Source organism: Camelina sativa, chromosome 15 (assembly GCF_000633955.1).
Source record: "Camelina sativa cultivar DH55 chromosome 15, Cs, whole genome shotgun sequence".
Classification (NCBI taxonomy): Eukaryota; Viridiplantae; Streptophyta; class Magnoliopsida; order Brassicales; family Brassicaceae; genus Camelina; species Camelina sativa.
The window spans coordinates 14,489,323-14,506,006 of NC_025699.1; the positions used below are offsets into that span (position 1 = coordinate 14,489,323).

At 30.4% G+C, this 16,684-nt stretch overlaps 2 protein-coding genes across 2 annotated transcripts; both read left to right on the top strand.

Annotated features, from left to right (window-relative positions):
* LOC104746779 (auxin-responsive protein IAA7-like) lies at positions 6,922-8,886 on the top strand. The gene is made up of 5 exons (XM_010468302.2): positions 6,922-7,244; positions 7,695-7,945; positions 8,202-8,337; positions 8,657-8,718; positions 8,806-8,886. Exons 1-5 carry the CDS (start codon positions 7,006-7,008, stop codon positions 8,844-8,846), a joined length of 729 nt encoding a protein of 242 aa, XP_010466604.1. The 5' UTR covers positions 6,922-7,005; the 3' UTR covers positions 8,847-8,886.
* Positions 14,163-16,667, top strand: LOC104746780 (probable E3 ubiquitin protein ligase DRIPH). The gene is made up of 7 exons (XM_010468303.2): positions 14,163-14,271; positions 14,752-14,854; positions 15,023-15,407; positions 15,490-15,950; positions 16,051-16,101; positions 16,201-16,279; positions 16,358-16,667. The coding sequence occupies exons 1-7, from the start codon at positions 14,163-14,165 to the stop codon at positions 16,562-16,564; spliced, it is 1,395 nt and encodes a 464-aa protein (XP_010466605.1). The 3' UTR covers positions 16,565-16,667.

Sequence of the window (16,684 nt, forward strand, 5' to 3'; positions counted from 1 at the left end):
TTTTATTGCTGATTTATTACCTAGAATTTTACAAAGAGATTTGGATTTTCTGGTTTTAAATTTAGATATTATTTGCAGTGAGAACTGATTTAATTTACAAAAGTATTTAGAGTTCTAGATCTGTTCTTAATTGTTTGAATCCTAATTTATTGATTTATTTAATATTTCATAATTTCCTGAGAAATTCCCTAGACCTAGCTTTTTGATCTCCTGAATTTACAATAGTCTTTAATATTAATATTTTGCATTGCTTTTGTTTTAATTTAATTTAATCTGTTTAGCATAATTGAAAAACTCTATAATTTATTGTGTAGTCTTGAGTCTCTGTGGAACTCGACCCCTAAGTACTGCATTGATCTCTTAATTTGAGAGAGTAGCTCTAGGGTAAATTTGAGTATATTAAGCATGAAAGAGTTATGATTAAATTAAGTAGATTATGTTATGACAACAACACTATATAAATCATTAGATCTAAATCACTTATATTTGATAGGTCTGCTTACAGATTGTCACTGTCTACCGACATTAGGAATTGTATTACACAATTATTACATTTAACAGTAGGAGTAGCTTTGTTTCACAAAAAAAAAACAGTAGGAGTAGCTAGCTACACTCGCAACATTACAATTATAATTACTAAAATAAATATTTCCATTTACATATAATTATCATATACATATATATATATATATATCAAGATTCATAATTTCTAAATTACCCATCTATACATGTATGTGAGCACAATCATTAGTTAGTATACAAATATAAGAAATAACCAATGAGATTCAAAAAATAAATTTGTCTTTTTCATTTATACCTTTATAAAATAGTTAATGTACTATGTGGATGACTTAAAAAAAAGAGAGACATTTTCTGCTCTTTTACGATATCAGAAAGATAAAAAGATGTCAAAATCAGATCCAAACTATATAACCTTGACGATGTCAATGCGTATTCACACTAACACTAGGAGTAGCTTCACTCTCAAGAATACATTTCTTTAATCAGGCAATTCAGTCTATGTTTAACCATTTACTTATAATTGAGAGGCTTTATTAAAACTAAAAATGATAGTAATACAGACTCATATTACTATTCATTATTTCTACTGTTATAATAATTACAATATTATAGTTCTACATTTTTGGTTCTTACACATGCTCTAATTAAAGACGTTAATTAGATAAAATTTTAGAAAGATGATATAGCCGCTGAATTAACTAGGACATTGCGATATTTTAAAGCTTCGTTTATGAGATTCAAAAAATCTTTACGTTCGAGTTGGCATTTCACATGGATCATGTAAATACACAAAGATCGATCATATGATCTCGAAAATTGAAAATTATATATGTGCACTCGATGACAAGAAACCATGAAGGGGACATTGCTTTTTAAGTCAAAAGCTATTTGACAAAAGATCGAGGCGATTTACTATAGAATATTGTTTCTACCGAGATTGATCGTATCAACCGCTAAAATTTATCAAAAAAAAAAAATGTAAGGATCCAAATATTATATCGAATTGCTCACTGTATAACAAGATAACAAGATAACAACAATTTGCATTCGCATTCTTAAAGAGTGCACATAACCGCTTATAAACTCTAAGAATCGAAGGTAGGTATTGTACACGTACATCTAATACTTACAAGCTCATAATAGAGAAATAAATCTAAGTAAACATATTCATTATTTCTTAGCTGATGAATATAAGAGGTGTTACGAACTTAAAACTAACTGAACTTATCGTAGCATTATTTCTTACATGATGAAGATTTTTATTTACATAGGAGATAAAAAATAAAACATGTACTAGAAAATTGAGGATTGGGTTGGTGGAGTGGTATAAAGAAATGGTTAATGGGTGAGGGATGTTGACAAGGCAAAGACAAGAGCCTGATTTGATGGGGTTTGGTATGTTTCTTTCGACGTGACTTGTCTCTCCCTCTTCATCACTCACTCTCATTTCCTAAGAGATTAAAGGACTCTTCAAGTCCAAGTGTTGAAGTGTATATTCAGTCGCGAATTTCAAATATTTCAACTAGGTTTGTGCATTTGACCACAGTTTATATCTTAATGAATTGTACAAGGGGTTTTTTTTTTTTTTTTTTGTTAAAAGTTGTACAAGTGTTACTACCGTGGTTTAAGCGGAATTTAACTTGTAAATATTTTTGTAAGAGTTATAAATGATTAGAGAAACTAGGCTTACACATTTGGGAGATAGGATCAAGAAAGATCGGAGAAAGATCAAAAGTGGGTAGCTAGTTTAAATAATTAGGTAAAATTAGTTTTGAATATGATTATTTTAGATAATATCAGATACATTTGAGTATTTTTATATAATTTTGGTAATTTTCAGATGTTTAATTATATATGAATGTAATACTGATATTCGTCGTACTCATATCAAAACCATTTTCCGTACAATATAAGAAACTGAACAAAACAAACATCTACTATATTGTAGGGTCGGCTTAAAGACTAGGTACTTTGAATGTGTATTTTAGATTTTTTTGTCCATCAATATTACTTTGAATATTTATTCTATTTCATTTTTTTTTTTCGTTTCAGTGAATGGACAATGTTCGATCCAATAACCAATTCTTATAACGCGGGGTGACGCGATTTAGTGAAGTCGAACTCTAATGAGATAAATTGCAAAGATGGTGCTATAACCATTTGACTAAAGACACTTCCGAATCTTTTTCATCTTTTTTTTACTGGAAAATTTCAACTCCTCACTTTTGATATTTTACAGTATTGTATTATCAATTTTGTATACTGAGTTCTTATACTTCCAAAATGTTAAATTAATTAATTGTAAAATATGTGCTTCCAAAATTCAGGCCACATTAACACAAGTTTTATAGTTCCAAAAAACTACAATAACTCATTGAATTTTTTATTTTTTTTGACTAAAGATGATATCTCGACTGGAAAAAATGTTTTAGACGAATCCAAAAGGTCATAGGATCTAATAATGGTAGCTGATATGGATAAATTATTAAAAACTGAGAAACTGTTCTAACTGGGCAACTATAAAACTTTTTCTTAAACACATGTCACATGGCTAATACTAGTTGATTTGTTTTTTCCTGTTTTAATCTTTAAATAATAATCATATTATATTAAAATTATTAAAATGATATATATCGAGAAATTCATCTGATTTTAACCGGTGGACATGTCCTAAGAGCATGTTTATCGGTCATCTTTGGATGGGGATCAAACTAATAAAAAACCAAAAAAGTAATAAAAATGTGATGAAAGAGAAAAATATTAGATCTGTGCAGAGACTTTTAAAGACACCCTCAAATCTTATTTTTGCTAAATATCATATCTTGATTGGTTGATTTTCAAAAAACAAATAAAATTTAAATTAAATGATATTATGTTATTAAAATATTATTTTATAATTTATTTTCAGGGAATAACCGATAAACATGCTCTAAGGAAATTGATGAATATCGGCTAAAGTAATAGACTAAAGCAATATGTATATATTACTTATTTATTAGTTTAGTAATTCTTAATTAAAAATTAATAATGCTTTTCTAATTTTTATTTTAAAAAGACAAAGTATAAAATAAATAAAGAAAATAATTGTTAGGAAAAAGATCATGGTTTTAGCTTATACTGTTGGATGTTTATCCCTAACTAGACTTAGGCCTTGATTGGTAATGTATATAAGTGAGCATATAGATTTTAGAAAGCCAATCACGTTTTGTTTAGAAAGCATAAAGGGAGCATAAAAGGCTTTTAAATGCTCTACAGCTCAATGCTCCTAAATGAAGCATTTCCCAAGCATAATGGTTTTAAAGTTATTAAAATACAATTTTACCCTCCTTAATTACCTAGAGTTTACTATATTTGTATATTTAAAATGGCTAATTTTGTAATTTTATGTCTAAATGCTAACAGTTGTACCAATCACATATCATTGTTAATAAATAATAGCATACAGCTTATGCAGCATACTGCTGCATAATACTAATGCTTCACTAATAGTTGTTCCAATCAAGATCTTAATATAATCGGTCAATTACCGGAAAACAATGGGCATATTTAAGATTAAAAGATACTATTACCTGTCTAATCCATGTGCCATTCATATTTTATGAACTGTGATTGGGCCATTTGTGTTTCAAGTGTTTCTATTCTTTTGGTATCTAATGATTAACTAAAAAACAATTAGACAAAATTGACTCGTATCTTACTATATTTACAAACTCAAACAATTTAATAATTTATCAGTATGCAAATAAATATTTTCACTAATCCATGTTTTCTGTCGAATTAAGGTACGTTCATGTGGCTTTACATGATTGGAAGTTTAGGGAATAAATTTTCTTAAATTATGTATATCTAATTAATATGGAATATTTATGATCAATTGATAATTTCATGAGTATCATGGATATTGAGGAATATGTTCATCACTTCACAGTTCAGAGTAAGATGGTCAAAAAAAATATTATTATTATCAGTGTAATTATTTACGATAACTCGTACAGTATTATTGTAACTATTTTACAGAATGTTGACATCAAAATTGTGGGATATTTATATAATTAAAATGGTTTTTTTTTCAGACATGCATGTACTGAATGTACATATGCCTTTTTATATGGTCAAACAGTTTCTGAAATATACAGGTTTACTAGTTCCCTAAGTCGGGTTTCATGCTGACATTTATAATAAATGAACTAACTCTGTAATTCTCTTCTGAAACTTTTTTATTTTTTAAATCCATAATGTCCAAACTATTTCAAGTAGCTAAAAACTAGACATATGTAATGGTAGAGACTTAGAGTGTTTGACAAAAAAAAAAATGGTAATGGTAGAGTAGTAGTACATTGCTCTGAGATTCTTCATGGAGTTCTGGTCAAGTTTTCTATGAGTGATACAATTAGCCAAAAGTCAGATCTAGTGAAGTGCATAATACTTTTTGCTTTGTTTGATTGATTATATAAATGGGAATCGATGGTAAGTCCAAATATGGGATATTCGAAAGAAACCAACAAATTTTACGTAAAAAAAAAAAGTTGTGGTGGTGCAATAATTAAGAGCGCTTTGGTGCCATGTTCGGTTGGCCACTTTGATATTGATATGGTTTGTATTTTTTAGTTAATTAGTTTAGATTTCAAATCAAAACACTTGATTACAAGAATGCATAACACTCTAAATCACTAGGTAGCTAAAACACATGTCAATCTTGCCGGTTGAACCGGATAAAAAATCAGTGGTAGACTTTCAATCCATAAGATTACGGCCACTCGTGAAAGAAGATTACTAATATACGACGGTAAATGTTTCTTTGGCGAGTTACAACTATTCACGAAAAGATGTTTCGTCTAATTAATTTCATGGTGGTTAGAAGAATTCGCAATGTTATCATTCACCAAAAAAAATAGGCGTTTTTTCATAACTATTATCTTTTTCCAGAAAAAAACTATTTTTCTATAAAATGTTATCATTTATTAATTAATAGTTTAATACTATAAAAGTTACAATTATCTATTCCGCTTTCAAAATCTAAGTTTCTATAATATGTTTATGCTCACGTGTAACTCTAAATGCTGTAAGATAGATTTTCATCGAGCTTCTCCCAACTCCCAAGAACTATCCCCACTTCTCGTCAGCCATGATGCAAATGGCCCTTGAATTCATTTTTTTTTGTGTGTTGGGAAGAAGAAGATTGAAGTTACTCTTCACTCAGTGTCCTCACTTAGAACATGAACCTAGACCAACAAATAGATTCTCCGTTTATATACCACAAATGTCTACTCTTTTATTATGAGTCTGTTATTATTATTATTTTTATATTTTTTTTTCCATTTGTTTAGTAGTAGCCTGTATTATCTATTCATTACGTTTAACTAAGACACATTTAATAACCAAGATGGTACAGAAAAAACGGGAGACCATATGCAATTAAATTAATATATATGACTGGTATTGCTCGACACAAACTAATTATAATGTTGACCAATTTGATTAACGGAATTTCACCGCCCAATTCCACTTGCTTTGTATGCGATGAACAGTTGACCAGAGGAGACAATATGTAACAAATAGGCTATTAACAAATCTCACAAAGGAGTAATTAATACAACTCATACATAGACACGTTGAGAGAACTTATTCTTTTCTTCTTTTACAAACAATCTGAATTCGTTTCATACTTTATATAGTAGCTGGTAGTATTATAAACTACCTAGCTACAGTTATATGTGCTCAAGCTAGCTAGCTTTATATTTTCTCTGCTAGTATTAGTGATAGGAGGATGTTTTTGAAAACTAAAGTGGACTGATACTACAAATGCGAAAACACTAAACTTACACAGAATGATATATAGTATTGTAGTTTCGTGTATTTTCAAAGTGAAAATGCTGAACACACTTGAACAAAACACTATTTTTTATTTAATGCTATTAAGTCATTAAGAAAAATATGTAACTAAGTCAGTGACCCCATATTGGATTCGTCGAATAGTTGATACGAAAAGGCACACTGTACATAAATTTTGGTAAGATGTGAGATACATGTATCTCTCCATATTTCTTCACATCTCTTTAATTTCTTCAAAGTAGTAAGTCTTATATGTGCCATATTTCTGTTATCCTACATCCTACTAAAATCTATACACAATAGATCCTGATCAATATGTGACCTTCCTCATAATTAAAACATAATTTCCCGGTCACTAATCAAAAGCTTTCTAGCTGGATGATTAACTAAACTAAATTATCTTAACTTAAATTTGTAGTAACAGAGAATAAGTGATTAACTAATATCTAATCAAGCCCACGTGTCATAAACCCCACATATGAAGAAAAAAAAAGAGCAAAGGACATGCACATGCAATTACACGAATACATACACCCCACCACCATCCTCTCTCCCTTATATTATTATTGCCCCTTCCCTCTCCTTTCTTCTTCCCTCTTACCTCTTCAGAGAGAGAAACAATACATTTCTAATCCACTACAAGTAATTAATATGATCGGACAACTTATGAACCTCAAGGCGACGGAGCTCTGTCTCGGCCTCCCCGGTGGCGCTGAAGCCGTTGAGAGTCCTGCAAAATCGGCGGTGGGAAGCAAGAGAAGCTTCTCCGAGACCGTTGATCTCATGCTCAATCTTCAATCTAACAAAGAAGGCTCCGTTGATCTAAACAACGTCGCCGCATCTACCAAGGAGAAGACTCTCCTTAAAGACCCTGCCAAGCCCCCTGCTAAGTAAGTTACATATATACATGTTTATTTATATATTTATTTTTTCTTGGACTACGTATCAACAATTTGATCCACACATGTATAAAACATATAGTTATATCTCCTCCAAAATTACAAATATTGTGAGGGGCAAACTATAAACATACGAACAAAATACAAATTCTTGAATGTTAAATATTACATATATACTTTCCATATGCATAATCCTTTTTTGTTTGGGGTTAAACTATATGTAAAACTTTGATATAAATTTGTTTTCTAACAATATTATACCAAGAATATAATATAATAATAATTAAAGTGTGGTTGATGCTTAAACACCAATATATACATGCGTACAAGCAAACATGAAATAATACATGTTACAATCAAGCCAATATGGTCCATAATGCAAGGTAACTAATAATTACATCGGTTGATTTACACATTTATAAATAATGTTGTTGTCTGTAGAGCACAAGTGGTGGGATGGCCACCTGTGAGGAACTACAGGAAGAACATAATGACGCAGCAGAAAGCCAGCGGCACGGAAGAGGCCAGCAGCGAGAAGGCCGGCAGCGGCAGTGGAGGAGCGGCTGGAGCCGGCTTGGTGAAGGTGTCCATGGACGGTGCTCCATATCTCAGGAAAGTTGACCTCAAGATGTACAAAAGCTACCAGGATCTCTCTGATGCCTTGGCCAAAATGTTCAGTTCCTTCACTATGGGTACGTGTTAGAAATTTCATATCGAAAAGTATGGAAAAACTAAATTGGTATATAACAAATATATTATTTACTATATCTATTCATATATACAAACTCATGACGCTGACCAAGATAGAACGACACATTCGCATCTTATACATATGAACAAGATGTAATCAAGCTAAATGTGTACGACTTAACTATGTAGTATATACGAATAATGACATTAGAAGCACATAAATTTATATGATTTTTGAATGTCTTGAATAATTTCAAGGAAACTATGGAGCACAAGGAATGATAGATTTCATGAACGAGAGCAAGCTTATGAATCTCCTCAATAGTTCTGAGTATGTTCCAAGCTACGAGGACAAAGATGGTGATTGGATGCTCGTCGGCGATGTCCCATGGGAGTGAGTCAAACTTAATCACTAACGTTCCATATTTTTTAACTTATAACTTGACTCATTAACCACATTTCCGAAATTGGTAGAGACACAGCCAAAGATACTCAACATCCATGTTTGATAAATAAGTACAACCATGCATTGGTTGGCTAGAGACAAGAGGATCTTTCAAATTATACAATAGTATCAATAAGTTTAGAGCTCATTCGTAGCTGGCACAACAACTTCTTCTCACCACTTATTGCTTAAAACCTATAGAATAAGCTTTTAATGTTAACGACTCCTATACTAATGTTCTAACCGTAAACTTGAATATCTATTTCAGAATGTTTGTCGAGTCTTGCAAACGTTTGCGCATTATGAAGGGATCTGAAGCAATTGGACTTGGTGCATTCCTAACTCTTTAATTTTTATTTCATTTTTTTCCTTTCTGTTTAAATAAATGTTAATTATGTTATCTTGGCTTTGGTATAGCTCCGAGAGCAATGGAGAAGTACTGCAAGAACAGATCTTAAAGTCAAAAAAAAAAAAAAAAAAAAAAAAAAAAAAAAAAAAAAAAAAAAAAAAAAAAAAAAAAAAAAAAAAAAAAANTTTTATATGATTTTATGTGGTTTTCTCCTATATATATGTGTGTTGTAATTTTAAATACTTGATGGGTATATAGGGCAATAGTATTTTTTTTACCAGTAAGATGTGGACAAATTTGTAATGTGACCAAAAGAGAGGAAACTTCAAAATCTCTGTGTTTGTGTCATATTTATTGCCCAACATGTGTCTGTCGGTTTGATGATCAATCACAACTTGATATATATGCATATATAAATTATGTGTATGTACATGTACATGTGTTTTGATCCCTACTATGCTTCTTGTCGTTTCTTGTGTGGGTTATTATAGTTTTTTTTCGCAAAATGAATAATTACTTGTTATGTTAATGATATCTTAGCTTTTATTTCGTTCTTTCTAAAAATAAAACTTGATTATCAATATGTTAAATCTGCTGTGATTCATCATAATATTTGTGACAAATTTGCAATGAATTTTTGATGCGAAAGCTATAGTGGAGATGATTTGTGTGTGTGTGTGTGTGTGTGTAGCAATTATTGAATTTATAGTTTGCAATGTTAACTAACCGTACGTGTAAAATGACTGTCTGGTATTGGAGGTAGTCGCAAAAAATGTAACGGGAGATATGTGGATACATTGTTCTTTCAAGCCTACTAATTACAATATTGTATTAAACAAGACTAACAAGTCACATACTCGTATTACTTTTTTTTTTTGGTTTAAATGTTACACATATCCGTAGTATTGGTAAACTTATTGTTAACATGAGAAGTGTTAGTTTGGTTTTAAGAATCCAACTACGTATTGACACTTACTCGAATTCTTTAATCAATCAACATATCCACAAACAAAAAGTAGAAATTAAAGTTGGTTTGTTGTCATTTCGTCATAAATTGAAATCCTAATTTTTTCGGACATGTGGTCCGTAATCTGTCATATTATAAACTAACTGATGATTATACATGTGCGGCAGATTTACAAGATTAATTAAGCCATCTCTCCAAAAATATTTTGTTTTCTTAGTTTCAATCCATGTAAAAGATATTCATTAATTATAACAACTTTTTGTATAATTAATTTATTATACACTCCCACAAGAGGATATAAACTTAGTCCAACAGTTTTAATATTCGAATATTTTCGTTCATATTTACAATTTGTTGACTTACGAGTTATTATGGTTCTTATTGGTTGATAAATCATTCATATTATAGACTACTTTAATAATCTCATCTAAATTATGTAAGACGTTGATGCTTCCAATTAGTTCCAAATAGTATAATTTGACCTCTTTTTGCGCTCTAATTTTGTGGGAGGAATTTATTAAATTCAGGGCCCATGAGAGGGAACAAGAGCATGTGGATGTTCATGGGTCTTTTAATTCATATGGCCATTATGTTATTGTAATTTGTACCCTATTTTCCCGATCACGAGAAGAAAGTTTCATCCTATTTTATAATTTGTCTCAATGTTTGTGTCATATTCAAAATTTCATTATACTCGCATAAATATAGATATAGTATATGCCCGATCATTTTATCGGAAAAAAATAACCAAACCAAGGTCAAACGTGCAATATGATAATGACTTTGAACCCCAAAAAAAAAATAAAGCAATGCGCAATCTTATGGGTCCTAATTAAGTAATTTTTATACACCAACAATATATGACAATTTAATTCTTCTTATGTATAGTAACTATACTACTCCTATCATAAATTTTGATTTGGAATTATAAGCTTAGAGCCATATATTAATTCAGCTAGGCCAGGTCCATTGAAAATTCAGGCATATTACAAATGAAGTCGAGTAATGTAGAGTTTAAGGGTAAGGTTTATTGGTAGTACCAAGCTCGATCACATAAATCTATTTTAAATTCTAGCTATATATGTAAACAAAATAATGAGTGCCATGGGATCACTAAATACGAAATTCATGAGTTTTGATGATTGCAATACCCAAACTTTTTTCTTGGATCTGATGCAACGATAGAACTTTAATTTCTTTTAAAATTAGCCAAGTGACGAAAAATTGCTAAAGTGTCTAGGGCCATGCATGCATGCGTTTGCAAATTCTAGGTTAAAAACTCAAATCTAATAAATTTAATATAGAGCTATACTAGTATCTTATTAATTTAATATCCAAAACAATGTTGAATGCAAATGTATAATATAGAAAAAAAAATTAAGATCCAAACAACACAAACAATAAATATTCAAATGACATGGAGATATACAATAGCATGCCGATTTGTTTACTTAATTAAAACCACATATTTCTACAAGACTAAAAAAACAAATGGGTGAGAAAATTTAAACGATGATTTTGGGACTCTTTACTTGCATGCATTTCTCCATGACTTTAAAGTTGTTGAGTTCAAGATAAGCAGCATAGTAACAATCACATTAGATGTTCTCTTAAGAGACTTTAGAGTTTAGAGTGGCCATGTTGTAATTCAAAATTTGGTACATTACACTTTACAAATTGCAAACTTGTACAAAAAGCCTCATGAGCCCATTTAATGGAAAAGCCTAGATTGATATCTTTCAGAGGATCGTTCAATACTTTCTCTTTCCGTGAAGACCACTTTCCGTGAAGACCCAAAATCATGGTCTTTCTAGTATTTTTACTCCTACGAAAATAAAACTAATGTTAATAAAAAAACGCCACAAAATATTAAAATAAGAAAATTGTTTTTTATTATTATTATTTTTTAAAAAATCTACAAGGAAATATTTAGTACGTTGTACTCCCTCTCTCTCTAATAGATTTGATGTTTTAACATTTTCATACATATTAAGAAAAGTTAAACTTTTTATTTCTAAACTAGTTTATAATTATTTTCTGGTAGAAAGAGAAAATATAAACCACTAAATAATATGCCACATGGAAAAAGTATATAGTAGAAAACTTATTTAAAATTTTTAATCTACAAAATCAATCTTTTAGGAACATAATTTTTTTCTAAATCATCAATTTATTAGAGACAAAGAAAGTACAATAGATTAAATTTTAGACTTGCATGACATCTAATCAAAACACTTTACAAAAAGGATTAAGAAATATTTTCACGTAGTTTTTCTTTATATACCAATTAATGTGAATTTAGACAAGGCTAATGTAAAATTTATGAATATCTAATCAATAACTTCATAAAGGAGATTTATAAATGTTTTCTAAGAGATATTGTTCTTCTAATATAGTAATATACATTCAGAAACACTATATTTAGCAGTTGAAAAAAAAACACACACACACAAAATTTAGCTTAGAACACTTAATTTTTTCAGACTTTCTAAAACTATTCGTTGTAAATTGTAACGATAGAATTTTTGAACGTTCTCTCTAACTCACCAAATAATATATGGGATAACATTTACATAAATAACATCATTTAAGAATAAATATATAGATATATATACATAATTTAATGGTATATCTAGCATATATAATGCACAAATTTGGTGTGACGCAAGATGAAATTCAATGTATATACATAGATTTATAAGAAAGTTTTGAAATTTTGACACATATTTTATTTGCAAATATTTTCACAATATTAAACAAAAACATACATAAAAAAATTGATGAATATTTACTATTTAGAGATTTTAAGTCAGAGATACACATTTATTTCAATTTTAATTTAAGTTTTAAAATGTTCAATTTTCATATGGTGAATACGTAATTGCTAATGGAAACAAAGGTGTGGTTTCCTTACAAAAATATTTATGGCAAAATATTAGGACTACAAGTTAATTAATAAATAGAAATTAAAGAGCTTGAATAATAAATATACAAAAATATATGTACAAATTTAAAACTCTATATTTTGAATAAATTTGCAGTAAGCTTCTGAGTATAAATAAAACCCAATGCATCATGCAATTATCATGCATATATATATATATATATATATATATATACTTATGGATGTTTAACTTTTCATGTTGAGCTCTAATTATAACAAACCAAAACCTCCTGAAATATTTTTAATTATTATTATATTACATCATAAACAGTGGTCTTATAGCCACAAGACAAATTAGTGAAATTTATCTCTAATTGTCAAATAAAATATGTGGTAATTTTTTAAAGCTAGCATCATTTAAAAAAAATATAATTTAACTATATTATCTGGCATAATACACAAGATTAGTATGGTCCAAAAAATTAAATATATATACATATTACTATTTAGAAAAATTCATAATTTTGACACATACAGTAAAATGTGTATATTTTTCTCTATTTTGAACAAAACATACAGAAAAATTACAAAATGCAGAGAATTTAGGTCAAAGATACACATTTAATTAAAAATGAGTAAAAGTGGTAAGAAATCTAAATTATCATTTGGCTAATACGTAATTACTGACATAGAAAAATGTAATTTCTTTAAAAATTAGCAATGCTATATATTAGAATATAAGTTGACAAAAATAAGAAAATAAAAAAGTAGACAGCTTAAAAAATGAATATATATATATATATATATAATTTAAAAATATTAGCTGCCTTGATACAGAAGATTACTGTGGTCCAAAAATTTTTTAATATGTATTTAAATATTTATAAAACTTTTTGGAAAGATTCGGAACTTTTGACACGTAATATACATGCGGATATATTTCTCTATATTGAACAAACATGCACAGAAAATTACAAAATTTCGAGATACACATTTAATTTAGTTTTAGTAAAAGTGGTAAAAAATCCAAATTTTCATTTGGTGAATACGTAATTGCTGACGTAAAAATAATTTATGTAATTTCTTTACAATAAAGCTAAAATATTAGGATATAAGTTAGCAAAAAGAAAAATAGAGAGCTTGAAATGTAAATTATTTTATGAACAAATTTATAGCTCTATACTTTGCTTTACAATAAGCTTTTGAAGTATATATTAAACCTAATGCATCACTCAAATAATCCATTGGCAAAAGAATCTTTTTTTTTTTGAGCCACTTAAGATTATCTTCTTTTTTTTTCACTTTGAGCTCTCTTTTTATATACATTCACAAAACAAACCCTATTGAAAAAACATAAAACTCGAAACCTCTCTTTCTTACACAATCTTTTTTCCTCTGAGAGACAAAAATCCAAAAAAAAATCAACAATCTTCCAATTTCAGCTGTAAAGTTTTGTTTTTTCTTCATAGAAAATGCACCATGCTGCAGCGTTACGTGAACGATATATATAGCTAATCTGTTATAAATCTCAACGGAGATTTGTGAGAAGTTTTTTTGGATTGGCAGAGAAGAAGATGCCAACAGTACGAGTGAAGAAGAAGGACGTTGCTCGATGCTTAACATGTCCTCTCTGCACCAAACGCTTCGTTTGTGCCACCACCATCATCGAGTGCCTCCACACCTGTCAGTATAGATGACTCTTCGATTTAATTTTTATTTTTCTTGAATTTTGTGTGATTTTATGGGTTATATCGACTGGATTTGATTTGGTTATGTCATATGTAGGTTAGAAATATTTTCAGATTGTTTCTGAAACTTTGATACCAATTTTTAAGTTCATCTTTAATTTGGTGAGTAGTGTTGGTTTGTTTAGCTTCCTTACTATGTTGTATTTTAACATGTATATAGCTGTGTAAGTTTTAGGATTAAGCTAAGTACTGTTTTGCAGATGAGGGTTTACTTTTACAAGTGGATGGTTCAGTTTCAGTTTATGTCTTTGTGATTTCAAGCTAGTTTGTCTATAGTTTTGTTGTATTTTGGTTTGAGTGTTGATAACTTTGATTCTTTTTGTACATTAGTATATTCTTTGGCTTGTTATGGTTTCATATATATCTGAGGCTTTAAGTAAGATGTAATTAGGACTTATACAATTTGTGGCAACAGTTTGCTGGGACTGCATACATGACAAGTTAACAACACAGAAACTGAGAGCTTGTTGTCCAGTCTGCAATGTTGATCTTGGTGGTTTGCCTCTCGAGAAACTCAGGTATAGTCTCTTTTTTCCATATTCTTCATATCATATACATGTAATTTATTTTTAAGATGTGACTTTGGTGTTCTGGTCTTATTCTGGCTTGCTTACTTCTTAGAATCTGCATCAATCGATAACAGGTGTATAACAATTATGTGATTTGAGCTATCTATGTGAGTGCAGGAAGGATTACGGGTGGATAGAATTGAGGCAAAAAATCTTCCCACTAAAGACAAAAGATGTAAAGGCAGAACCTAAAACTGTAGCAACCTCTTTGAAATCTTCCAAGAAGAAGAAAAAGCCTCTAACTACACCCCTGGACTCTTCATCTAGAGTACCATTCTCACCTGCTGCTCCATTGGAACCCAATGTGGTTATGGAGGAGAATCACAGAAATGTAGTGCTAGGTCTTATTTGTCCGAGCTCGGAGAAACCGATAATCACGTTTAAGAAACGTGGAAGGAAAGCTTCAGTTCCTAAGAAGAAGGATTCTGGAATGGTATCTGAACAGACTAATGTTAAGAAGCTCCAGCCATTTGATCTCAACAACGAACCAGATAACGGACTGGTCAGTATATAATCTATGTATAGTTCTTTTTTTTATCGTTGTTTGCAACTAATGTTTACTGTCTGAATTGATTCATTTACAGGACGAAGCTGAAGCATCAAGATCTCAAGATTGCATACCGAACATCAACGATGCTGTCGTGCCACTAAACATGAACGATGCTGCTTCTGTGATTGTTGAACTAGCGAATGGTGTTGACTGTGTTGTGAATAGGGAAACAAAGGAAGTACCAGTCCAAGAGAATCATCAAAACACTATCCTTATCAGGGATACAGAGGAGGTATCTGGTCAGAAAGTGATGAACAATGGTAGAGGAAAACAAGGATGTGGTCGCTCTAGGTCAAGGAAGGAAAAGGGTAAGCAACCGGTGGGAAATGGTTATGGGCCGAGACTGAGACCCCGAAAGGATGGGAGGACGGTTCCTCCAGCAGCTGTTAGTAAAGCAGAAGTTGCCATTCCCGTGGAAGCGGAAAAGGAAGTTGAAGGACGTGACAATCCAGTTTTCAAACCAGTTTGGTTTAAACTAGTGGCTTCAACGACTCAGTAAAGCTTCTTCTTTGTTTTCATATCTTTAACCTATATATGATATAATCTGATTATATTTGAAGCGTTTACGAATCTTTTTGATTTGTTCGTTTTACAGAAACAATGAAATGCTACTTCCAGATATCAAATCTCCCTACATACGTGTAAAGTAAGTACTAAGTTTCTACTATAATCTCATTTCGTTTTCTGTGTATGTGTGTGTAGGTTGAATGTGTGGTATATATTGATTTGTTTTTTATATTCACAGAAATGGAAACATGACTGTCTCAAATGTCAAGAAGTATCTAATGGTTAAGATTGGTGGTGTCTTTGAAAACGAAGACGAGGTAACTAATATTTTCTCTATCTTTGTCTCTCTCCTCTCTTATCTAATGCTTAATTAATATTCTGACCTCTTTTTGTAGGTGGAGATATGGCTAGGGCATGAGCCACTGTCTGCGTCACTGACACTACAAAACGTGATTGATTGGTGGGTCCAAACAACTCCATTGCCTGAGCGTCAAAGCGCAATGGTTGGAGACTCAGCCGATGATTTCGTCATGGTTCTTCATTACAGTTTCAAATCTGAGTTCTCTGCCTCCGGTTCTGGATCTGGCTCTGGCTCTGAATAATTCTTCTCAGAACATCAAACTTTCTCTTCTTCTTTCGAAACTCATTTGTGCAAGAAAGCATGAATAAGTTCCTTTTTAAAAGAGTTGCTATAAGTTGATGGAAAAAAAAAAAAAAAAAAG